Source organism: Colias eurytheme, chromosome 18 (assembly GCF_061535395.1).
Source record: "Colias eurytheme isolate Ceu_HAF_F1 chromosome 18, ilColEury1 Martin Lab GWU primary, whole genome shotgun sequence".
In the NCBI taxonomy this organism is placed as follows: domain Eukaryota; kingdom Metazoa; phylum Arthropoda; class Insecta; order Lepidoptera; family Pieridae; genus Colias; species Colias eurytheme.
The window spans coordinates 711,077-738,807 of NC_142997.1; the positions used below are offsets into that span (position 1 = coordinate 711,077).

At 31.4% G+C, this 27,731-nt stretch overlaps 1 protein-coding gene across 1 annotated transcript in view; it reads right to left on the minus strand.

Annotated features, from left to right (window-relative positions):
- Nucleotides 1-27,731, minus strand: part of side-IV (sidestep IV transmembrane protein) — a 238,471-nt gene that overhangs the window by 13,776 nt on the left and 196,964 nt on the right. The window contains exons 5-10 of the mRNA XM_090112285.1: nucleotides 8,175-8,307; nucleotides 7,727-7,935; nucleotides 7,279-7,389; nucleotides 4,878-5,081; nucleotides 3,855-4,006; nucleotides 2,584-2,725 (exon numbers count right to left, since the gene is read on the minus strand). Of these exons, the coding sequence (XP_089968411.1) occupies nucleotides 2,584-2,725; nucleotides 3,855-4,006; nucleotides 4,878-5,081; nucleotides 7,279-7,389; nucleotides 7,727-7,935; nucleotides 8,175-8,307 (951 nt within the window). The remainder of the gene's footprint in view (nucleotides 1-2,583; nucleotides 2,726-3,854; nucleotides 4,007-4,877; nucleotides 5,082-7,278; nucleotides 7,390-7,726; nucleotides 7,936-8,174; nucleotides 8,308-27,731) is intronic.

Sequence of the window (27,731 nt, forward strand, 5' to 3'; positions counted from 1 at the left end):
TAGAATTGAAACCTATGATGCTCTACCACCCAAAAATTTAATAACAAATTACATTCTACAAAACCTTTCCAATATCCTTTTCTCTGTAGACGGTTACACTGAATTCCATCTTGAAATTAAACTTTATTAAAAGTATTATAATTTAAAAATAATTATGTAAAAAGGTTTTCATTTCATTTTAAAACACAAGAAATCTTTATTATTTTGCATTTAAAATGTAAAAGGTTCTACACCAAAACTGTATTAAATGTTTATTATATACCTATATAATAAATAGTATTTTTAAACCATGTTTAGTTGCAAATAAACGATTTATTTAAGTATTTATTTATTTAAAAAAAAAAATAAGAACGAAATGAATTAATTATTGATTCAGATTATTAGTGAAAAGATTAACATAATATTATTATCAATGCTTCTTTTCAATGAATTTTTTCGTTAGTATCTTATGATAATTTGAAATTAATCAAAAATTCCTGTGCCACATTTGATTAGTTTTTTAATACCAAATAGAATAGGTAATCTTTTTTCAGGTATATTTATACTGTGTCACTGAGCCATAATTAAAATACGTCTAAGTCTCATCTTAATTGATCAAAACTCGACAGTGAAATGGAAAATTGTTTTAGATCGTTTTAATTATAATATGAAAATTAAGAGATAAAATGTTGGAAGCGATGTTATATGAGTTTTGAAATAAGGCGTTTGTAGACTGATGTTTATGCTGAATAAATTTATTTTCATAAAGTTGTTATTCCAAGACTTTGAAAGAAATTATAAAAACAAAAACAGGACGAAAGTTCAGATAGCGTAACATATTATTTGAATTTTAGTTTTAGAATTATTATTCATACTGCTTAGTTTTTTGTAATTTTTATTTTATAATTTTTATTATTCGTTGATAATATGTGCACAATCAAAGTTACTTCTTTAATTTATAGTTAAATGTATGCTTTATCACTACATAGTATAAAAAAAAGTCGCTTTCTCTGTCCCTATGTCCCTTTGTATGCTTAAATCTTTAAAACCACGCAACGGATTTTGATGCGGTTTTTTTAAATAGATAGAGTGATTCAAGAGGAAGGTTTCAGTATATAATTTATTAGGTTTTAGACAAAGCGGGCGAAGCCGCGGGTGGTAAGCTAGTATTAAATATAAATTCCTCTACATGTATTTCACTTTGTGTTACTTCAATTCCGGCATTCCTATTCCCTTTTCTTCATTTATAAACAATTCACAATTAAGAAACGTCCTAAAACTCAGAAATATAATAAAAAACGCTCGCGTGTGTGCCGCCTTAGAATGAATATTATAGTTTCCCCGCTGTACAAGCAAATGAATTTTTAATTAAGTCGTAAGACTTATATTTGCGTAGGACTAGATTGTCTTTGTGAATACATTTTTATTAAAACATTAAGCAGTAAGTATTTAAGCGTTTATTTAATAAGAATAACGACTTTACTCACTTTTAATCTTCGGATTTAAAAACACAGTAAAAAATAATTTATACGAAGTGGCTCTTATCGACTTCAAGAAAGGAGATTATGAAATTGAGACGTACGACGTCCGTATGTAAGGGAAAATTCTCTATATTACCTATATTATAATATAAAATAAAATAATTAATGGAAATTTATTAGGACTATAAAAGAATATAGGTACAACGTTACATAGGTTTAAGATTCCGCTTCGCATTTCTCAAAAAATCTTCATCGGATTGAGACCATTCTTTGTATAGATAGTGGCTTATATTTCTGACTAGACCCGTGGCTTCGCTCGCGTCTAAAACCTAATAAATTATATACTATAATTATGTATTTTATTAGTCACAAAAAATAACTAATTGCTTTTTTTGTAAAAAGTTTTCAAATCTCAGCTTAGAACAACTTTTATTTAAATGATAAATATTTTACGATTCTAAACGTAAACATTGAGAATACTTTTTCTAAAAATCCTGTAACAAAACCCGTTACCGTATAGCAGCAGAGTACTCGACTGTTTCATACTGCCTGTACAAATATTAGCTTTAACCTATGACCTATATCTAGTACTCACAGCTTTGTTAATTATGCGCATATGTATATGGGAATGAATAGAATTAACATTTTAAAATTGTTTTAATATTTTGTTTTCCTTGTATTAATCGCTGTTGTATCTAATAACAGTTTTGTTTATTAGATTTCTTACACTTTCACAAGGTAAACAGTATGATCGTATGTTTTTGTGTAGGTTTATAGGTTGATTATTTAAGTACCGAGGCCGTAGGTATAAGTCGCCTACGTATGTTGTATACGAACTTATAAAATACTAGCGGTCCGCCCCGGCTTCGCCCGTGGTACATATTTCGCAATAAAAGGTAGCCTATGTTCTTCGTAGGGTCTAAAGATTGTCTGTGCCAAATTTCATCAAAATCGGTTGAGAGATTTAAGCGGGAAAGCGTAACAGACAGACAGACAGTGACACTTTCGCATTTATAATATTAGTAGGGATGTATCTACAATCTACATAATATTTTTATAGTTTTGTTTCATATTTATATTCTAAAAATGTGTTATTATTAATATAAATTATATTAATACTTACAATGCACATTCAACCGCCATTTATCTTCAATAGCAGAGTCTGGTATGAACTTGTTCTCGGCTCGGCAAGTCAAATACTTGCCGTCATCTTCCACACTCGGTAATAGGCTTAGAACACTAAGTGTTTCGTTGTTTTCTGAGAACTAGAACAAGGAAACATGACTAATTATTTAAACATCTATACATATTATAAAACTAGCTTTCCACCCGCGGCTTTGCCCGCGTTTTCAAAAATGTTCTCGTGGGATTTCCGGGATAAAACCTATCATGTGTGTTAATCCCAGTTACCCTCTACTCTATATGTGTACTTAATTTAATTGTAATCGGTTCAGTAGTATTTGCGTGAAAGAGTAACAAACACACACATACACATCCTCACAAACTTTCGCATTTATAATATTAGTAGGATAAAGTTGGGTTTGTTACAACTCTTTTCATTGTGCATAGCCTTAAATACCAATAGTAAAATGCCATAAACAAACGTTATTGCCAATATATCACGAAACTTTAATTTCATTTACGGGTACATATTAAACAATAACAAACACCATCCATTATAAATTATAATTAAAACAATTTACCACAAAACAGAAGCGTTATAATGTTAATAATCTAAATGAAAATCTAGACAGATCTTAACAAAAGGTACCTTAATTAACCGCCTATCTAAGAGAACCAAACTTCGCAAATATTAAAGGCCTAGCGGAAAATTTGTTCCAGACAATAGTTTTTCAAAACGAAGGAAAAAACACGAAGAATCCCTTACGGAATTCCCATTATAGTTCAAGACGGAACGAAATATCGTTTATGCAGCTCTAATTAATTTACAACTTGATAAAACGGCGCGGATGTAATTAAAATTTATTATTCTTGCAGATTCAAGTTAATTTATTGATTGAAATTACTATATTTCAATGCTTTTAAAGATATGAACTAGAAATAAGGTATTGTTACTTTTAGGGAACATTTTATAGATAGGGTCATTAATTTAAAAGCGAAATTCTCAAAAACTACATTTTTACGTTATTAAAAAATGAATACAATTTATCTGACTGAGAAGATAGAAGTTTCTATTGTTTTCTTCTTATTGCATCATACCAGAATCTACATTAAAAACTAACATATATTCTAATCTTAATCTTAACCTGATGTTTTACAAAATAAGTTCCTACATATTGTACCTATAGTCATCACAACACCGAAAACTCTTACTCCAAACAATACAGAATTCGCAAGAAAGGAATCTATCAATTACACAAGACAATAGCTTACATTTTTCGCCATCCGCTTCAGTTGCCTATTGTTCTTCCACCAAGTGACTGACGCCTCCGGCCGGGAGCCTGTCGTCTTGCATTCCACCTCGTACCGTTTGTCAGCGGAGACCTGCCGCTCCTTGGTCAATATGGCCACGGTTATCGGCTTCACTGTTCAATGAATTAGATTTATTATAAGTATTCGTTGATGCTTGAAGCGTGTCGTTTGTTTGGATTGATTTACGGTTAAGGATTTGTAATATGTTACCTGTCTGATAAATTTAATATGATGGCGAATAATATGAACTGTGACCTTTTTCTTTTTGGGTACTTTTATCAAGTACATAAAACTAATCATTTTTTGTTAAAAACATTAAATTCATGTAACACATTATAATTGTAAAGATGTTGACAAAATCATCATGTGAAGAAGATATTAATACGTGTAACTATAATAAAAACAAAGCTGTTTTATTGCTATTTAACAGCTTGTTTAAAACGATCATAAAAAAGCAGTAAAACTTACAGTATATTATCTGATCACTGTTTTGTGTTTATCATCATGATCAAAGCAGAAATTTATAATGTATTTTATATGTGTAACGCTATTTAAAGCAATTACTGTGAATATTAATGAAGTTTATGAACAAAATTTTGAATGGAATGGCGCGAAAGGATGCGGGTTCGAGTCCCGCCTCGTGATCGATTTTATTTTATTCTTTATAAATTATTTATATGTATAAAGCACTAGGTTTCCGCCCGCGGCTTCGCCCGCGCAGTCAAAGAAAAACCCGCATAGTTCCCGTTCCCGTGGGATTTCCGCGACTACGTCATTTTCCCGGGATAAAAAGTAGCCTATGTCTTTTCTCGGGTAAAAAAATATCTCCATACCGAGACAGGCAGACAGAGTTACTTTCGCATTTATAATATTAGTATGGATTTGAATGCCATAAAACAAAAAATATCAATTTCAGGACATGATAAGCCAAAACAGTGCCATAATCAATTATTTTACCAATCAAAAAACATATTATGTACTCACAATTAATGTCAAGTATCAAGACTTTGGTCTCCGGCGGTGCCAGGTTGGTATTAGACGCCTGGCACACCAGCCTGGCATTCAAGTGCTGTCTGCCAACATTCGGAAAGGTCAGCGTGTTGACCGTGATCCCGTCTGCTCTTTGCTCGAAGGAGTCATCTATGACTACGTTCTCGAGGTACCACGTGACGCGTGGGCGTGGTCGACCTGCGAAAGACATTAACCACATTTTTAAGAGGTTCTGTTAAAAACGGATAAGTTATTTCGTTTGAGGTAAGGCTACTATGGTTCAATTATTTATTTTGACACGCTATTTCGATCAAATATAATAATTTTATTAAGAGTTAAGAAAAAATACTAATGGAACTTGTAACAAAAGTAAATAGATATTCAAACTAACGATAGATTTTCATCTAATTTATTTGTATCGTTCATTAAAAGTCATGAACAAACACACAATTTAACCAACCAAAATGTAAAGAAACTACCAAAGATTTAGTACCATGAGAATATTCACACATATTTTCAAACATTTCATAGTTTCAAAATATAATTACTAGAATATACACACATATTTTCAAACATTTCAGACTTTCAAAACACACACTTTCTCAGATCGAAATAAAGCTACAACCCATACTAAATCTAAATTATCTACACCTCTTCCTTCACCATTCACAACAAATTACAAGCATTGTTTGAAATTCAAAGCAATTAAGCCGCCCATACACGAACATAAAAACGCGCGTGTATAATTAAATAAAGCAATAACATAATAGTTTGTATGTTAAGACAATAGACACTTCTCAGTTATAATGACGACCACGTTTGGTCTATGCCATGTTCGATTTCATGTAATGATCCTAGAAAATTACTTCCCACCTAATTGAATGTTTGGTAATAAAGTATCGTGTTTAGTTGTGAGTTAAAGATAATTATAGCAGTGATTGTTCGACATGACGTGTAAATAATTGAGTTTCTGTAGTTATGTTTTGCCGAGTCAAAGCAAACAACGATTAAATAGATATACTGTATGAAGAGATAAAGCTATTTTTCGGGATTGAAATAAATTTTGTTTTCTATTTGAATTATTATTTAAGTAGTTATTAAAGTAAGTGAATGCAATTATGGAAACAATTCTATAATGGATATTAATAATTTATTAATTATAAGATTAAATTTAAAAAAAAATGAAAAATTCTTAATCAAGACACGTACATTTTAAAATATTATTTTATTATTTCCTGTTATTTTTATATTCGCATATTCATTCGCATTCGATAACAGTTTACCTCTTCTACAAATAATATATCACAATAAATCATTAAATAAAATAACAGGTCGAGTATAGCCAACACCGATCCCACAAACACAGGTAAGCCCAGGGTGGTCGATTCTTTAATGATCTGATAACAATCAAGATGTAGTGATATGATACTTAATGTGTGCATAATGTGGAGGTGTTAAATTATGGACTTTAATTATTTATAACGAAAAACTGGTAATTTGTGGTATTTTGGGAAATTAGGTTTGACTTTGTAGTATAGTGTAGGTGTAAGAAATGTTAATTGTCCCCTTTTTTAGAAGAAAATTCTGATGATGTATAATTTAAACGTTTTATTTGTTCTTGAATTCCAATTTATTTATCAGAAAATACATTTTGCATTAAATGTACTATGGAATTTATTGATTTAAACACTATTGATTATTGATTTACACGCGCAATTAAGTATATTTTAAAGAAATAGTTGCGACTGAAAAAAAATTGCTTTCAAAACTGTTTTAGAAATGTATCTATAACATCTACATACTGAGATGGAATGTACCTAGATTGAATTAAAATTAATTTCTTATGGTTTGTTATAGATATTTATCCTAAATTATCGACTTTGATCCATTTATTAAAATGTATTGGGCGACAAACTAATAATGCGTTAAACAGCTCAAAAATGCACATTTAACCACAGTTTAAACCACGTTTGAACAGAACGTGAGGTTTAATTAATCACACAATGTATGAAACAAAATTTTTTGCCAGTAGCAATTTACGGGGAATCAATAATACGTGATTACTGAGCTTTGTATGACAATTAGCATATTTCAAACCACTTTATTCAATACTAGCTGTGCCACGCGGCTTCACTCACGGATGAACCTACAAAATCAAGTATTTCTATAGCTCGTGTTTTATTCTGATGACCTATATTACTGTAAAGTTTCATTCAAATCGGTAAAGCAGTTTGTTCGTGAAAGAGTAACAAACATCCATCCATCCTCACAAGCATTCGCATTTATAATATTGTTAGGAGTAAGAATTAGGTTGTGTGTTAGTTTTAAAGATATTATTAAATTAAGTTTGATAGTTTTTTAATATAGATAGAAATTAATAAAGTTTTTAACTCACCTCCCTCGACTTCGCAGATTAATAAAACATTAGAGCCTTCGTTATAAGGCTCTACGAGTTTCGTTCTGTCTCTTCTTTTTGCGTCGTATATTGTAGGTCTGCTGGGTGGGACTGAAATTAAAGTATAATTTAATTACTCTGTACAATAAAGTTACATTTATTTTGATGTTACTAATGAGTGATGACTTTTTTGGGTTATTTATTGATTTTTTTGAGTTGGTAATTTATTTTGGTGACTTTTTTATGTTAAATGTTCAGTTAAAATTTGATAAATACACATAGATAAATATTGTTGTGTTGATTTAAGCCTAACGCATTTTAATTTCATAATATTCATCCATATATAACTATTTGTATTTTTTTAAATATGGTAAATTTTTAACACAAGAATTAAATACAAACTTTCAATATACCAACTATACTACTACATATAATATTATATACTTACTTATAACAGTAAAATTGACTTTCAAGTTCCTCGTCGGCGAATTCTTAAAATCCACCCTACATCGATAAACGCCCGCATCCACGGCCATAACGTTGTCTATCATAAGCACCGCTGGTGTGGCGCCCCCCCTGAAGTACGCCCTGTTCCCGAAGACCAGGGGGGAGGACCAGAGCTTGGGCTGGTTGTAGGAGCGGCCTCGGATGTCGTAACTGGTGAGAAGAAAGGATACATAAACACAGTAATGTTTAAAGTTTTAAAGATATCTATTTAAAAATTGTTTTATCATTAGAAAGTGTACCACTTAATTGAATAACATAAGGAATTCTGTATGGAGAAGTTGGCAAGCAGCTAGCAGATAAAATACAAAATGTGAATTTTCAGTGTTTACGTATTATTTCTAAAAAAAATTTGAAGATCAACACATAATAAAGCTCAAAATCCCACGCACCTGTACAGCGGTTCACCATCAGACTCTTTGAACCACAGCACCATCACAACCGCGTCGTCAGAGTGCAGCGGCTGGATGTCGCACGGCAATGACGCTTTTTTGCCGAGCACCCCTTGCACGTCTGATGTTGGCACTGCAAAGAGAATTACGTTACTTATATTATATTACATACAATTATATGGTGTTGTGTTTATAAATTATACAGGACGTTATATTTAGTGTACATGGAGAGATTTAGGAGACAATAATTACTGCATTTTTGCATAAAAATTAAAATTTTAACAACGTTGGAAAATTGACACATTATTTAGATAATAATATAAACATTATATTTTGCGTAATATTATTAATAATAGATAAACATTTATAAAATAATACCAAAGTTAAATAAAGTTAAGTACCAATATTGATAGCAATGTACTTGATCCTTTTAATATCTTAACTTTATAAAAAACGGTTCGATTGTAATCTTTATTGAGCCAAAGAATAAAATGCTTGTTATACATTTAAAAAACGTAAACTCAAGATGTTTAGAAAAATTTGAAATTCAAAAAGAAAGCCTAAAAAATTCACATTCAAATAGGTCAAGACGACTTCAAAGAAATTGTAGTTTATCTCGTCTTTGTAAAAGGTATTCAAGCAAATTGACGTTTTTACAACATTTTAAAGGATTTTTGTTCTAGAATTGAAATTACAATTGAGGCTATAGTTATTGTTTTAAATGGAATGTCTTGAAGGTATGAAATTCAAAAGTTTTCCTACAGTCAAGTTTTTAAAATTGCCTTTGAAGACGAACTAGAATCGAAAAAAGGTACATGTCAGACTGATGATTGTCAAAATAGAAAAATGATAAACCGCATAAGTGCGCACCGGGAATCGAACTTAAACCTTTTCTCTTGTAACACTGAAATACTTTAGTTTAACTGTTATAATATGCACATTAAATTGAAATACATTAAATCTTAATTACTATATTGTGAATTAAATTAATAAGATTTTTAATTCATTAATTTTAATCATTGTTTATAAACTCTTCTTGATCTCGCTCTAAACATAGAACACAAGAAATGAAATACTTTTTAACGGATTTTAAACGCGATTTATTCATTATGCTATTGACAATTCTATAATTGCTACCTATCGTTTAAAACCCGTTAAAAACAATTCAATTTCTAAATGTATACCACTCGAACTCGCGTAAAAATACATGAAAATACGATAGCATAAAATCCTAAAAATATATCGCATGTTTCCCTTCAGTTAAATCCACACCAAGGCTTATTCTTCGACAAATATAGTCCAGTTATAAGTGTAATACGACGAAGAAACGACGTTGCTCTGAAAATACATTCTCACTATAATATGAAACAGAAATAAGAGTGTCTGAAGCTTTGTGAATGAAATAGGAGATATTTCACAGATTAGGTACAAGTATTTCACATAATATTATGAGTAGTCGTTTTATTTTGTTATTTTAGCTCTACATTATATGAAAATGAATCCATATTTCCCTTACGGGTAGACCGATTTCGATGATTCTTTTTGAAGTGAAACTTCTTTATCGGGTTTGGAAAAAAATTTAGTGTAACATTTTTTCGTTACGCGCCATCTTTGATTCGACGTATTTCTGTAAAGTTGCATATAGTGAATTATTTTAAAAAAAATAAGGTCATAAAGAAGTTTCACTTCTTACGTGTGTACACACTAGTGTATACACACGTAAGAAGTGAACTAAAATGTGTGTTAGTATACACGCACACTTTTTTTTAAATAATATTCCTTGAAGTACGAGGATGGTTCTTATGGAGAGAAAACGTAAATATGTACCTCAGGCGAAGCCGGGGTGGACCGCTAGTTATAGATGATAAAACATTATAGCGAATTGTAGTGCATTCTAAAAGACAAACAAACATATCAATTGGAATGAATATAAAATACAGGGAAAAAAAGTGAACATGAATTTTAAGTGCTTAATAATTATTCATGTTTTTCAATAAGTCAAAAATTCTTTAAAATTGAGATCCTGACATAAGAAACTTACAACATTTTATGATTGTACACTATCTTTACATAAGCTCGTAATCATTATTTTGAAAGTTCATCTGCAATATTGTATTGCCTTTTGTATGCAAATTTTTGTATGTTCCTGATTACGAATAAAACGTCTATTTATACATTTTAATATCTGCATTATTTCAAGCCAATAAAAAGTAACTTAAACACTTCGATGTTCTAACAAAGTAAGGCAGGAGTGTCAGTGTTACTTTATTAGCAATCAAGTATCGAAGACTCGGTCATAACTTTCTTGTTACTAAATAAGTCACGGATGTGCTTAGAGGTGGGGGTACAGTGGGATTTTTGGTATATTTATTTAATTTATTATAAATAAAATAAATTGATATCAAAAATATAATAAAAAGAACTTCAGCGATTTGTATAATATTATGATTGTTACAAGAAGATATACATACACATTTTATTTGATGCCACATTGATTGAAAATATCTACTACACACGTAACTGAAGATATCCCTAGTAACAACAGATTTACAAGGTTTATAAACGTGTTAATGACGTAATAGTGCAAAGACAAATAGAAATGATAAGAACAGATTTTTTGTACATGCTTTATAAAAATGAAATATTCACAATAATTATTATTGTTAAAGAATTTTATCCATTAAATGTAAGCAGACAAGTTGTCTGACCCACGTAACTTCAACTTAGCTGAGCACTGTCATTTTTCTTTTGTTTGACAATACTCGTCTTGATCTCAGACTTGACAATGGAATAATCCTCCCACAGACTCGGTAAAAATGGCCAAAATAATCGTGATTTAACTTTATTTATCGTGTCGTCTTTGTATTATCTTCTTTGAAAGAAATTTCAAAGATTCTATGCAGATTTGCAATTTTCTGTTATACAATAGGATACTTAATATCAATAATCGCATAAGCAATTTATTTTTCTAAAATATGGTTAGGTTTAACGTCCGCAAATTAACGACTATACCTGCACAATAGACGTTTTATCGTTTGATTAGATATTTACAAGTTTTCATATTTGATCCATCCGTCGACCTCTGACTCAACTAATAGAAAAATTATAGCTAACTCTAATTCAGATAGTTGACAAGCAAACACCACGATCTGGTTTCAACTGCTCATGTGTCCCCGAAGCACGCAGTTCATTCCCTGCGTAACCCGCGGCTATGTACCCCTTAATAAAAGCCCAGTGTGCCACGACCTTTATCTTTTTATTCACCTGAATGGAGTTCGGACACGCCAATAGGTGTGCACTTAATGTCTGACATAATGTTTGTTGATAGTAAAACGGTAGTTGAGATATAACGATGTTCCAAAGCGTTGTTAGCACGAATAGGCTGTGTTAAGTTTTATTATGTAGACGATGGTAGGATAGTGTAAGTGTGCAGTTAATCTATGAATAACGAATTAGTCTTTTGATTGGGTTGTATTTGAGATGTAGAGTTAAAAATTGCTGGATTGTAGAGTTAAATAGTTTGGAAAATCCAAAAGTGCACGCCTCATAATTTTTTTTTATAATTATTTATTAATTATTATTTTTGTTTATTTAATAACAATTAAACCACATCGAATCAGACCCTGAAAAATGAAAGGGTTCTATTCCTGAGCATACTCAAGCGTAAGAGAAAAAAAAGACCCGATTAGTAAAGTATTTCGGTCGCTATCGTGTTAACAAGAAAAAGGATCCGCACATACAGACACACGGACGTCCAAGACAGAACTTTTTTAAACTGTTTTTTAACTAGTTTAAATAACAAAAATGACGTCAAAAATATCATGAATGTTAAAAATAGTGTTTTTTCTTAATATGTGTGTGTATGTATTATCTTACAAGTGCAATGTATGATACATAAAGACATTTTAAGTTTGAAAAATCAGATGTTTTGCGCGAAGTGACAGTAGTACCCACCTCAACGCTTCGCTTATGAGGCGTGCAATATAATAGCGTTATCGGAAAAATAGAAGAAGAAGCACTGTTTGTTTCACCAACTACACATCTCAGTTCGTCACTAACAAAGTTATTGTATGGTAGCTCTTAAATCAAATCAATATATCACATTTAAATACATAGAAAAATAAAATATCAATTAGTTAGATATTTATAAAATGTTGACTTGTTCAAGTACTCATGTTTCAGGTACTTAAAACTATTTCCGACAGTAAGTTATCGCAAGCATCGACTATAATTAATAAATAATATAATTCACTATAATGAAGTAAAACAAACGTATATTCGTAAATCCTTTTACTAGCCCTATCATTCCAAATTGACTAAGCCTATACTAATAATTGCTTAATTTATGTCACTGTTTGTTCACCAATGTTTGTCAAACATTTGTGCTTCGAGTGGCTTCTTGATCGATGTCAATCAAATATTAAACAAAATAAACATTTCAATGATTCTTGACATACATTTTGATTGGTAAAAACGTTCTTGTTTGCCTATTGAACACATAATATGTGTGATGAAATAAAATAGAAGGTTGTAAGAAATCAAACAATTAGGAATGATTAAGTTGTAGATACTAGATATCGAATTTTGTATACACATTTATGTAGGTAGGTTAATACGTTTATTTTGATACGGTGTTCTTCTGTGAACGTCTTTTAACTTTTTGTGTCGTCTCGTGCGTATTTGGGGAATAAGGTAAATGTAATTTTCATCTTCACTACATAGTATAAAACAAAGTCGCTTTCTCTGTCCCTATGTCCCTTTGTATGCTTAAATCTTTAAAACGGATTTTGATGCGGTTTTTTTAATAGATGGCGTGATTCAAGAGGAAGGTTTTAGTACTTATATAATTTATTAGGTTTTAGAAAAAGCGGGCGAAGCCGCGGGCGGTAAGCTAGTATTAACTATTTTATTTACAAGCTTATTTTTAATTACAAGCTCGTTTGTAATAGCAGGAGTCATTTTTACAAGTTATCCGTGGTCTCGTATCTTAAACTTCTAAACATCCACATAACAACCCAATAAACGCGATATTATACGTGTAACACAGCAATTTTACCAACAAAAAATAACGATATACAAGTAATTATCATCTGTAATAATAAAATGACACAAGAAATAATCAATCATCACAAGGACGTCTATGACATCTCGCTACAAATGAGTGTCTTGTAATGATGTAATCGTAAAAATTGAGTCATATTTTTTGTGGGAGCTTTGATTAATTTGATTCGGTCATGGTTTTAATTTTAAAGCGAATTTACATCCTGTTTCTGTGTGACGAATAACAATAGCATCATGGGATTTAATAGTAATCATATGCAGGATTAAGTTCTTAGAAATCGTAAGTATTATGACTATTTTTTTGTGCAATGAAAAACAAATTAGTACATGCACTCTTTGTGTGATTTAATACCGGAACAATTGTAGGTACATACACTTTACTATAAACTAATCTTCTTTATTCTATATGCTTTTATGAGTGCTCATATTTAAAACTGTATTAAAAATAACAACAATAATTCTTCTCATAATAATTGCAATTTGTCGAATTGTAATTGTTGGTAAGTCGTTTCAAACAACACGTCGTTTTATATAGGCCCCTTTCATTTCAAAACCTTACTTTACCAATAATCCTCGTCGTGAGATCTACGCTATCTATTACAAAGCATATATTTGTCCCGTTACCTCATTACCATCGCTCGTGACACTACACGAAGTAACTATTCTCTAATCTGTGACACTACGGTCAACTATCTTTGCTTTGCGGCTTTGTTTGATTTCTAATGTTTGAGTATCTATACTTTGTGATTTTGCATGGGTGCAGTGAAATTCCTACTAATAGAAACGAATAAGAGTTTCTGAATTTAGTATTGATTTGATTAAGGTATGAGAAAGCTCAAGAAAATGTTTAAATCATTTATGTACAGTTTGAGACGTTCTTAGGATGATTCACGCTACACTCACGAAAAATACCATGGGAATGGGAACTATGCGAGTTTTCCTATGACTTTGCGAGCGAAGCTGGGGGCGAGAAGCTGCCATCACAACATAGTATAAAACAAAGTCGCTTTCTCTGTCCCTATGTATGCTTAAATCTTTAAAACTACTCAACGCATTTTTTTTAATAGATGATTATGATAGAGAATGATTCAAGGTATTAGTATACAATTTATAAGGTTATAAAGCCGGCAAAGCCGCGGGCGGAAAGCTTGTCATATTATCATAAAAATTGTTAATCACATAGCTTGATACTAATAACTATTACGCTTTTAACAATATATCTATTAACTTATAACCTAATTAACATCCTAAGATCCCAAGGAACGTTTACAGCACAGGAACCGATGCTGACAGTGAAACGGTCAGTTAAAATGGCTTTAACAACTTGTCAGTGAGAATTACAATCGCTTTTTAGTTAATTAACAGTGGCCCTTCGATCTTAGATGCTCTTGGAAGGGTTTTAGCTGATTATTCGATCTTTGCGAGGTATTTCGGGGTTATATTTTAAGGGATATACTTAATGTTAGATATAAATAAAGGTAAACAACGATTTTGTAAACACTAACGATTTTTTATCGATAACTTTTACTGAAATTCATTAAATTCACAATATTTAAAAAATAATTTGGAAAATCCAAAAGTGCACGCCTCATAATTTTTTTTTAATAAATATTTATTAATTATTATTTTTGTTTATTTAATAACAATTAAACCACATCGAATCAGACCCTGAAAAATGAAAGGGTTCTATTCCTGAGCATACTCAAGCGTAAGAGAAAAAAAAAGACTCGATTAGTAAAGTATTTCGGTCGCTATCGTGTTAACAAGAAAAAGGATCCGCACATACAGACACACGGACGTCCAAGACAGAACTTTTTTAAACTGTTTTTTAACTAGTTTAAATAACAAAAATGACATCAAAAATATCATGAACGTTAAAAATAGTGTTTTTTCTTAATATGTGTGTGTATGTATTATCTTACAAGTGCAATGTATGATACATAAAGACATTTTAAGTTTGAAAAATCAGATGTTTTGCGCGAAGTGACAGTAGTACCCACCTCAACGCTTCGCTTATGAGGCGTGCAATAAGGTTAGTTTTAAGAATATAATGTGTAGTATGTTGCCTGTTAAAATGGCTCTACTATACGTAACTTAATTTATTGAAACAATAAGACCAATTTGGTATTAAATATTATATTTATAACATAAACAATTATATTAAAAATGTACTCCGTTTAAGTTAATTTGAGTCTTTTAAAATTATTTCTTAATCATTTCCTTTGTTGTAAAGTGTAGTTCACCAGTAGTATCTTTGCATCATAAAATTATAACATACCATCATTCATTTAACAACATCAATATGTTTAATAATCGTGGGATATTAAAATAGGATCGATATCCCATCACAGAACACGACCACCAGCCACTAAACATAACCAATGACCTAATCCTGCGTCACTTACGGTCAGAATTAATACAATAGCGTAAGATCTGTATCGGATTAGTTAACTAAGATTACATCTGCATACTGCAGTGCGTTCACTGTATGAAGGTTCATGGCAAATGGAAAACGGTAGCGTACTGTGACAAATAGCTGGATTTACTTATTTATGAACAGTGGGAACGTTTTTTTTAATTAGCTATACCTACTAATTTATTATTATTTAGGCTGAAAATTTTGTTTGTTTCCCGGTAAGGAAAAAACGGTTCGAAGTGAAAATTTGTTTTCATTGGTAAAACAGAAACAGCTGCTTAAGAATATACTAAGGACATTAGCAGCGAACAATTAATGTGTGAATTATGCAAGATAATATTATTATAGTTAATTAATATAATTCCTCGTCACGTCAGTAATTCCACGTCGGTCGGTATAGTAAAATACAAATTTTACCATAAGCTCAAACAGATGCACAAAAACTGAGTATTTACTTTCTGGTTAAGGGTTATTAATTTCACAGAACTGAATCATTAAGGATAATTACTAAGAAACTTAAGAACTAATGGTAGTTCTTTATGGATGTGTTTTGCTTCTATCTTAGCATGGACAAAACATATCCCTATTATCCTATTAATTTACTATAATCATGCCTGTAAATAGAGGTTTTGTGCGATATTAAAACCCCACTATTTAATACAAAGCCGGCACTTTATCATTAATCTATATGAGAGACAGTTTAATAGATACATATCATGGGCGTTCACTTAATTTGAAATTACAGCGTAGTCGGTAGTATAGTATAGTTTAAGAACTGATGTAGGAACTTTAATATGTATTTACTCCGCATTCGAAGAAGTTCAAAATATTCGTTATCTTGGAGTCTATGTAGATAACCATCTCAACTGGAAAAAACAAATTGATTATGTCTCAGGTCGCCTACGTAAGCTAATATATATATTTAAAAGAATGGGCCAAGTCGCTTCGGACAAACTGCTTAAAATGATCTGCTGCTCATTATGCGAATCCATAATCAACTACTGCATTGTAGTATGGGGTGCTGCACATAAAACACACTTAATGAGAGTAGAGCGTTCCCAACGAGCCATACTAAAGGTATCATATAGGAAACCCCGTCGCTACCCAACTGATATCCTCTACCAGGAGACCGGTTGTATGCGAGTGCGACAACTATACATTATGTCGGTCGCTCTTCGGTTTCACAAAACTGCACCATCAAATATGTATGTCCCTTCTCGTTCCCAAAGATGTAGAAAATGGAATAGACCTAAAACTAAACTAAATTTTGGCAAAAAATCATATCTATACATGGGTCCTTTTATTTACGAAAAACTAAATTTAGCAACTAACCTCCTACCCCTGACCAAGAGGCAATGCAAAAAACATATAAAAAATTTCCTTTGTGGTTTGGACTACGAACACACCGAAAACTTCCTCAGACCATTAAAATAATTCTACAAACTCACTCAAGACATCCATCCTATCTCATTCACTCAGAAATTTATTCAAATAGCATATTGCATGTATTTTCGTAGTTAAGAATTTACCTCTGTATAAACTGTGTAAATAGACGTAAGCTGTAAGAGACTATTCTCCACAACACAGGGAATCCTAGTGTGGAGATTAGTGCATTGTATTATCTACAAAATGTTTATGCAACAATAAAGATTTTTGTATTTTGTATTTGTACTATGAAGAATATTAAAGTTACTTGGTCTAATGATAACTGTATTGTAACGGGATTGATCTTTATATTCTCCTACTAGCTTTTTACTAACCAGTTGATACATCCAAATAATCATGAAATGTGTTTAACTCAAAATTATCAGACCACTTTAAAAATCGAGACATAAACAGAAATAATGGTACAAACGTTAACGTAATTGTAATAGTATCTAATCATCATAAGAATTACTAAAAATTCTTAGATTTTCAAGACGCAATATCCCAAATTATATGAATTACTAGCGGTCCGCCCCGGCTTCGCCCGTGGTACATATGAAAAATAGATGTTGGCCGATTCTCAGACTTACCCGATATGCACAGAAAATTTCATGAGAATCGGTCCACCCGTTTCGGAGGAGTATGCAGACTAACATTGTGACACGAGAATTTTATATATAAGATTTAGCCCATACAATATTTTAATGTGACAATAATAGCCCGCAATGTGTATGCAAAGATCGTGCAAAATATTATCATCAGCTCTTTTACTATACTATAACTAATCAAAGCTTACTATACTATCTTATTACACTAAACTGGGTGTGGATTTATTAGTCATTCTCTTAGTTAGTATTTAAGTAAAATATTTACAATATTACCTAGAAACTAAACTAAGAAATAATTTGAAATCTAATTAAACACATGTTTGGCTTTACTTTATTAAATACTAAATAAGCGTAACTTAATATTAATGTTTAAAATTTACTACGACTTACGGAAGCTAGTACTATATCAAATAACCTAAAAAGTTTTGATTTTTTCTTTCGAGTCCCATATGGACAATTCCTTTTAATTAATAATAAGCTTAATACACACAAAACATAAACTGAATTAGAATTTACTGACTTGTAAACCAAATACAATCAAATATAAGCGATCAATATACCCCTATCTTACCATATACAAACTAAAACCAAAGAAGTTTTGAAAACATTCCAACTGAGCTATCTAACTTGTCTATCTCATGCAATTTCCACTCCATAATGAAATAGAAAATTGAATTATTTCTGCGTCTCAGTTCTGAACAAGCCATTGGTTGGTTCGTCTAACCGTTCAAACGGAATAATTAAAAATATTTACCGTTGCTATTCACTTGTTTTTAAGGCTATAATGTTATATTTTCTCTTGAATTTATCTTTGAATATTCAGAGCAACTAATTTTAAGTGAAACATGGCTGTAATTACTTATGTTATCTGAGATATCTATTTGATATGTGTTAATTTAATTTGTTTATCATTACAGGCTTTTTATATCTTAAAAGTAGCTTCAGTATATAACATTTCAGAAAGGTGATCACCTATTTAAATTAAAAAGGTTAAACAAAATTAAATATATTAATGAAATAGATGCATACCTAATGCTTCTCGCATTCGCATTCAAGCGATGATATATTGTGTTCTCTAAGAGAACACAATATATCATCGCTAATATATTTGATTTGTTATTCTGGAACATTCTGGATGTTTAACATTTCTTTTCTCATAACACCTTTCACCAATTGGATCAGTGATGTTATAATTGTGCAGATAAATTTTAAAGTTCATTTTTACAGCTCCTTTACTAAAAAAGCCGTGTCTTTTCCACAGAAGAAACATTATCCAGCAATCTATTGTTCATTCCTTAATTGATACCAAACATCCATTTGTCGTGTCTTCCACCAGTTTTAGTAATTTACTCAATAATCCTCTTACAAAGGCCATATCAGTCGTGGATAATCAGTAATAGACTTGTTGCCTTCAACAACCTAAGTACATAATGAAGTGGTTTACTCCGACAAGCCGTATTATGACTTATTGCTATACACATAGGGTGTATATTTGGATGATGGATAATTATAATCGGAATGAAGACATCAATTTCTGATTTCACGGGTGTACAATTCTATGCGTGGCAGTCGAGCCTTCCTAGCTTATCGTAAAGTAGGATAATGTACGAGCTTTCTCTAACTAGAAAAATGTAAAAATTGCCTGTAAGTACTGTGGAGATAAATAAGGAAATTTTAAGGTTTTTGTGGCTATAAATATAGAAAAGTACTTAAGTATACCAAATGTCATATTAATTGTACGAATACGATAATACGGAAACCTTTTTTAAAACTTAATAATATGACAAAATATTTCTATCTAGCAGTGCTTAGAAAGTTTATTTTCTACATACACATGAGAAAATCGATAAATCCAACAATAGATTGCATCTACCCTATACGCTACAAGGGATAATGTGTCTTGATACTGATATAATAAAGTTTAATTTTACTAACCACGTTTTCATAAAAGACTATCAGAGCAACATTTCGCATATAAAATCTGTTGAACTTTTATCCGCAATTGTTTAATGTTAAGAGCTTACAAAAAATATACTGAAAGCGCTAAACTCAGACAAACTTTAAATTAGCGACAAAGTTAAAATTAACGTCTAAAACTTTTTAAGTGAAAATAATTTTAAAATCCTTATATTTTTTGCGCTTTGAATAAAAATCAGATTGGATTCTTTGATGCTGTATTATAATAAGAAGTAAGAACCACGTCTAGATTAAGAAACAAATTATCAAAGGGTAAAAATAAAACTTAAAAAAGCTCATTCGTTTCACCAGGCAGACACACAGATACACATACATACATATTTATTTAGCTTACAACTCTCTATTTCATATGCAATCATAAATGGTTTACCACAAGCTTTTACGAGGATCTATCAATTCCTAAAATTGATTACGTTTACATTAAAACAAATTGCTATACTGTTAGCCTTTGACCAGGGATTTTGCCGTGTAATTCAGACCATACCTGCGTATTAAATTCCAGTAATATTCGTGAATTAATAGAAACTAATGTTTGTCCATCCGTCCTTCATATATTTATTATAGCCCTAGTAGACATTTTTCTGTTCTATTTCCCTTTCGTGTTTTCATTCCATAAGAAGCTTCCTGCCTTAACAAAAAGTTAAGAAAAATTGCCGAATTGGTCGAGCCGTTATCGAGTTTTCGCTTAGTAACACAAATTCATAAATCGTTTTTAAAATATAGATAGATTTAATACAATATTATATAAAGAACTTTAATATACGCGTGTGCATGATAAAAAAGCCAACAGATCTCTAAAATCAATACATATTACAAAACAAAGTCTTTCACCTGTATTCGTCTGTATGTGCGTGAAATTTTATCAAGTAGGTAACTACTACTAATTTGTAACAACTCACTAATAATATTTTAAATCATATTTTCAAGAATAATAAAAGTGAAACGAAATAAAACCATTAATTACAGAATATTTGTGATATAAAAGCTTGTCGCCAGGCTTACTAATTTAATAAATAAAATATTTTTCCTAGAATTTCTTACGCAGAATCAAGTTTCATTGTATTCTTGTTTACAAAATAATATTCCTCCAATAATTGCTAATCAATATTTAATCAAAGATTCCAAGTAATATAATAATTGCTCTATTTATATACTATCTGTGCCGCGCGGTTTCACCTGTAAAAACTTTCATACCTCATTTCAATAATACAGGGATTGATTTTGAAATGAAAAGTCACTAATGTTTTGCCCTGGGTCTACCACTATTCTGACTTTGAAGTTCATCCACATTGTTAATCCGTGAAAGCGTCACAAACATACAGATAGACTTTTGCATTTATAATAATAAGCTGTAGGTATATGGACATTGGATATAATATTTTTAACCACGTCAAAAAAGGAAGATATTACTAAATTCGACAATAGTAATTATTCTTTAATTTTGAACTATATGGCATTGAAACGCTTTATAAATTACTAGCTTTCCGCCCGCGGCTTCGCCCGCGTTTTCAACGGAAAACCCGTATATTTCCCGTTCCCGTGGGATTTCCGGAATAAAACCTATCCTATGTGTTAATCCAAGTTACCCTCTATCTGTGTACTTAATTTCATATTAATCGGTTCAGTAGTATTTGCGTGCAAGAGTAACAAACACACACATGCACATCCTCACAAACTTTCGCATTTATAATATTAGTAGGATTAGAATAATATATAGTTTTTACTTTTTATTTAGCTTCAGCACCGAAAATAAAAAAAAGAGACTACTAAATCGCTCTACCTTACATTTTAAGGCAAAGAAAGCAGTGTTTACTAAAGAGACAGGATTAAGGACTAAAAGTAGGTTAGTACCTACTAGCGTATCGCATAGCTTTAGTCAAAGTAGGTTTTGGATTTATTTTCTGAATTTATTTAATGAACCTTGCTAAAGTATAATTTAATTAATTTAATGGATTAATTTTGGTTAAATTTATAAGGTTAATATGAGAAAAGAAACTTTACATTGATACGTTTTATGATTTGCGCTTTTAAAGCTAAGAAATAAATAATATTAGGTGGTGGTTTTTCCAGACTACGTACCTACTAACCCACCTAATTGAAATCAAATTTATTGTTATTAATGTTAATTATTATAAGCCATCTCATAGGTAATCAATTATCAGTCAGCGATTTCTTTCAATATTTCTTTATACGAATACATTGAAACGATAATTCATAGACTTAGTAATTAACTACATTTAATTTATAAAACAAAATTATAAATATGTATATTATATAAATACGAAAAAAAGAAAATTGATAATAGACTACAGGTCCATGTCGAAAAAGTTATGGGTTATTTGAACCACCAGGTGACCTATCTAGAACGATATAAGAGCATACAATAAATAAGCACTATGCCGTCACTTGTTAGCTGTCTATCTGAGTACAGATGAGAATTCTGGAGCATGTTCCTTTATCAAATCAGTCACACTATCGTCATTGTTTCAATTTTATAATAATTGCCGTATAAAATCCCAACACGAATCCTATTTAACCACATGTATAATATATAATATCAATAAAGGATTTTACAACTTCCATATCAACATACGATATCGAGTTTGATTTAACTTTATCTAACGTGATAACAATACAATAAAAACATATTATTGTATTGACGAGTACAATATGGGGGTCTTCAAGCGAAGAGTGAACCGGTACCTTCTAGGGAAGCGCGCTCCATCTTAGGCCACATCTCAGCTTACCATCAGGCGAGATCGTGGTCAAGCGGCTTCCCTATCATACAATAAAAAAAATTGTAGTCTTTATGCGTGGGTGTAAAATTAAACTATATCGATATATACTTGAAAAATCGATTTTAATAGTGATTAATTCAAGTATTGAATGTACGTGGGAGGCTCGTGAAATTCGGCTTGATTTTTATGTATATTAATCAGAGATAATAGCCGCTATTAAGTATCAGAACTGTTATGGTGATGTATGGTTTAATTTATTAAATATGTTATTTATAACTGGGTTCTATCGATAGTGTGATAATTAATTAGTTCAAACGATGATTTGTAGTTATAAGCTTTTTGAAAGGTTTTAACTACAAAACATCTCATTAATATACAGTGGTATGTAAGGATGTTTGTCACTATTTATCTCAGAAACTACTGATCCAATATGTATGAAATAAGTCACGTAGGAATTAGAATAAAGGCCATAAGCTCCATTTTTATAGATCTCTCAATGAAATTATAATTCTTTTTAATATTTTTTTTATAATTCTTTTCTCAATTTCTTTTCTAACACAAATATTCTGTCAAACCCTTTTACTGCAACTGTTAGGTCCAACAACTACATTGTAGATCCAAAGCTATTGTACAGAATGGACCCTGACGAAGCACATTACTTGAAGCCCTATATAACTTCCAAATCATATGAGGTTTGAAAAATATTTGTGATGAATGAATTATCGTAGGAAGATATTTAATTCAAAATAATTAGGTTTTATATTTTGTAAATGGTCATTTAGTTTAGATATTACTTAATCCTACTATTCGAATTACTAAATTTACACGAACCAAGTAAATATGTATTAGTTTTTTTCGGAAGAAAGAGTATTCACTATATTTCTAATTATGTACCTACATTTCTAATTACCTACTTATTTTTATAACGTTATAAGCCACTAGAAATTTGTATTTAGATTTAAACTTCAATTAAAAATCCGTCTGGAAATACACACCTTTACCGTTATTGAGATTTCAATTTATTATTTAATCCTACGAATTAATCACCAAACTTTACTATAAATAATATACAGTTATCACCAACCAACTGTTATACATGTATATGTATACATATACATACATAGTTATACATAGAAATGACGAAAGGTGTAAAAATATAAACTCCAATGTTTACCTCGACCACGGACCACCCGTGGCGTTTACGATTCCCATTCTATTGTTATATATTTTTTATTGTACAGTTGACAAGTTAGGTGATGTTCGTGAGATATGTATAATTGGGTCTGCTACTTAAATACCGGTTTTTGATGGTGATTTATGATCACGTGGAACAATTATCAATGCTATGATGAATAGTGGTGTTTCGTAAGTAGGATTAGGTTTAGGACAAATTTAGGTATTTTTTGCAATATATGCACGTGTATTTTTATGAATTTTCTAATTTTAAAATAAATATATTATTCATATATTATTCATAAATTCACAAGTTAACATATTGTTTTATCAGTGCTTAATTTTTAAATCATAAAAATAGTTTAAAGTTCACGTTTCGACGTGCAGTTACAATATATTTTTAGTATAAACAGAACATTCACGATTTCAGATTGTGCAGTGATAAAAACATTTCGTACGAACTTTTAATTCGTTTATAAAGTATTAACATTATACAATAGTAACTTTGTGTGCGGGCAGTTAATAAAATAAAAGTGACGGTGATGAACTATTATAACGCGTATATCCGCGCAGTTTTAGCATCTGTACGCATTGCCTGAAGAGCGAATACGGCTTGCGGAATACGGCTTGCTTGCGATTATCATTGTGAGTCTTTTACTGCCGTTTTGTCATAGATTAAACAACTCAGACCCGTCAAATGCTTTGTGAACCCAGTTTGCATCTGTGAGGATTTTTTTTTTGGATTAATTGTTGTCAGTAAATTATTAATATATTAATATGGATAAATTGAAATGGGGATGTTGTACACCAGCTAAAGACAACAGTGACAAATTTATAAAATGTTTAAAATGCACTAAAACCTATCATTATGCATGCATGTCGTTGGATGAAGCTGTATTTAACTCGGAAATGCGTGCTGTTTGGAGTTGTCCTGACTGTGTGCGTACAATACCCAAATCATCTAAAAATGATAGCACACCGGTACGCAATATCACTACAACAAGGGGGAGTAAAAGACAAGCCCTAAATTCTCCACCCATGGACAAATCCATGTCGTCTTTTACCCGGAATGATATTCGTGAGGTGGTGGAAGATGTTATCAAGAGTACTATGACCGACATTTTCTCTTCGATGCAAGATAATTTAATGAGCGCTATCAACAAAGAGCTAAAGCCTATTAGATTAGAATTGGCCACAATTACTGACTCAATCAATTTTATTAGTAACCAATACGATGAAATGAAAAAAGATTACGAGATTTCTAAGGTTAAATTAACCGACCTGGATAAACAAAATACAATATTGAATAATACTATAGAAGATTTATGTGTACGCATTAATCAAATAGAACAGCAACTTCGTCAAAACAATATTGAATTGCAGTGTGTACCTGAACGTAAAAATGAAAATTTAATAGATATTGTTGCACACTTAGGAAATATCCTTGGCTGTGACTTAAGCTCTGATAATGTCCTTCATTGCACTCGCACAGCGAAGACAAAAACGGAAAATCCTAGACCTCGCTCCATAGTTGTTCAACTTTCGTCTGTGCGTTTGCGCGATCAGGTTATTGCTGCTGTCTCTAAGTTTAACAAGGAGAACCCTCAAAGCAAATTGAATACTGCCCATGTCGGTCTGCCGGGTAATTCCCCAATTTTTGTCAACGAGCACTTGTCACCTGCTAACAAATCTTTGCACGCGGCGGCAAGAATTAAAGCAAAAGAAAAAGGATATAGATTTACCTGGATTCGTAATGGCAAAATTTTTATAAGGAAAAATGAGGGTTCTCAATATATTCAAGTTAAAAATAAAATATCATTAGACAATCTTATTTAGGTGTAACTAGTTTGATAATATTTATTGTTAACTTAATTTAAAATTCGATAGTTTAAATGTATACTATCAAAACTCTAGAGGCTTAAGAACAAAAACTCATAATTTTTATCGTCAAGTGTTGTGTAATAATTACGATATAGTGGTTTTAACTGAGACCTGGTTAAATAGTAGTGTGGCTAGTAGCGAGCTTTTTGATCCAAGATATATAGTGTATAGAAGAGATAGAAATGATACTAGATTCAGTTTCAAAAGGGACGGTGGTGGCGTACTAATCGCTGTGTCGAGACAATTTAGTTCACGTAGAGTATGTGGGTGGGAGACAGACCTGGAAGATCTTTGGGTTCTTGTCGATTTGCCCTATTCTAAGAGTAAATTTACTCGGCAAATAGCTTTCTGTGTAATTTACTTGCCGCCACCTGTTAACCGTTCTATGCTGGACGGGTTCCTGGACAAATGCAGTGGTATATTAGAATGTAATCAAACTTGTGAATATTGTATACTTGGAGATTTTAATATGAGTAGTATAAATTGGGCTTTACTAAATAATGCTAGCAGTGATTATGTTGTTCCTGAATTAGGGCGCTCCTTAACTGACTTTATGCATACAAATAATTTAACACAACATAATTTTATTTTAAATACATCTGGTAAAATTCTTGACTTAATTTTGAGTAATTTGCCATCCTGCACAATCAAACAATCCCACGATGCCTTAAGCAATATTGATGTCTTGCATCCACCCCTAGAAATTGATATATTATTTATGCGTGATAATAAATTACATTTTAACAATGATAGCCCACAATTAAATTTTCGACGGGCAGATTATGATGAGATACGTTCAAAATTAGCACTAATTGATTGGGATACTATTTTGAGTAAACTTGATAACGTCAATGATATGGTTAATTTATTTTATGCAAATATTCAAAAAATAATACGTGAATCGGTGCCCTTAAAAAATAAACCAAGACATAAATATCCGTCGTGGTATGACCGTTCTTTGATAACTTGTTTAAAAGAGAAAAATAAATTAAGATGGCGTTTCAAAAATTACAAAAATCCCCGCGATTTATTTGAATTCAAGTTGATTAGTTCACGCTGCAAGCGTCTGGCATCTGTCTGCTATAGTCGATATTTGGAAAATCTTCAAAATGAATTTAGTCGCAACCCAAAATTTTTTTGGAGTTATGTTAAATCGAAACGTGGCGGTACTGGTGCTTATCCGGCTCTTATGACTGACGGTGAGGTGACAACTTCAGATGGTTCCCATATCTGTGAGCTTTTCTCTTCATATTTTGGTTCTATATATACAAGTGTTAGTGGAGACTCTTACAATAACTGCATAAACTCTGAATATTTCTTTAATATTAGGAATAATAGTCCGTTATTAGTGCCACCACAGATCGATAATGATACAATTTTTAAAAAACTTAAATCACTCGATAAAAATAAAGGAGCTGGGCCCGATGGAATTCCCTCAATTTTTGTGGTTGAATGTGCTAAACAGTTGACTGTGCCTTTCTCATTTATTTATAATAGATCTCTTAAAACTGGGTGCTTTCCGTTATATTGGAAATCAGCCAAGGTGGTACCAATACATAAGTCAGGCCCTCAGAATTCTATTCAAAACTATAGACCAATTTCCATTTTGTCCACATTTGCTAAAGTTTTGGAAGCTTTAATTTGTCCTTTCCTCCAAAATCACTTCAAATTGTTCTTACATGATGTCCAACATGGCTTTGTACCTTCACGATCAACAACAACCAATCTTGTGGATTTTTGTGAAACTTTAATTGAATCACTGGATTCACGGAAACAGGTTGACGTTGTATATACTGACTTCAGTAAGGCTTTCGACCGGGTGAGTCATAGTGTCTTGGTTGCCAAACTCTCAGCTTACGGTATATCCAACATATTTTTGGAATGGTTTAGATCATATTTATCTAGTCGCAGTTTTTTTGTGGTGGTCAATGGATTCAATTCATCTTCTAAAAGAATTACGTCTGGTGTTCCACAGGGCTCTCATTTAGGGCCTCTTCTTTTCAACTTTTTCATTAACGATATCGTCACTACCGTAAAATCATCGAAATCTTATCTATATGCCGATGATCTGAAAATATCTAAAGAAATTAATTCAATAGAAGACTGTATCAAACTACAATCAGATCTCGAGAGCATTGCTTCTTGGTGCCAAAATAATGGCATGGAATTAAATTCAGATAAGTGCCACTTTATTACTTTTTCACGAAAAAGCACTAACGTCGCATACACATATGGTATCAATGGCACTTCTCTTCAGAGACTGAACCAAGTTAAAGAT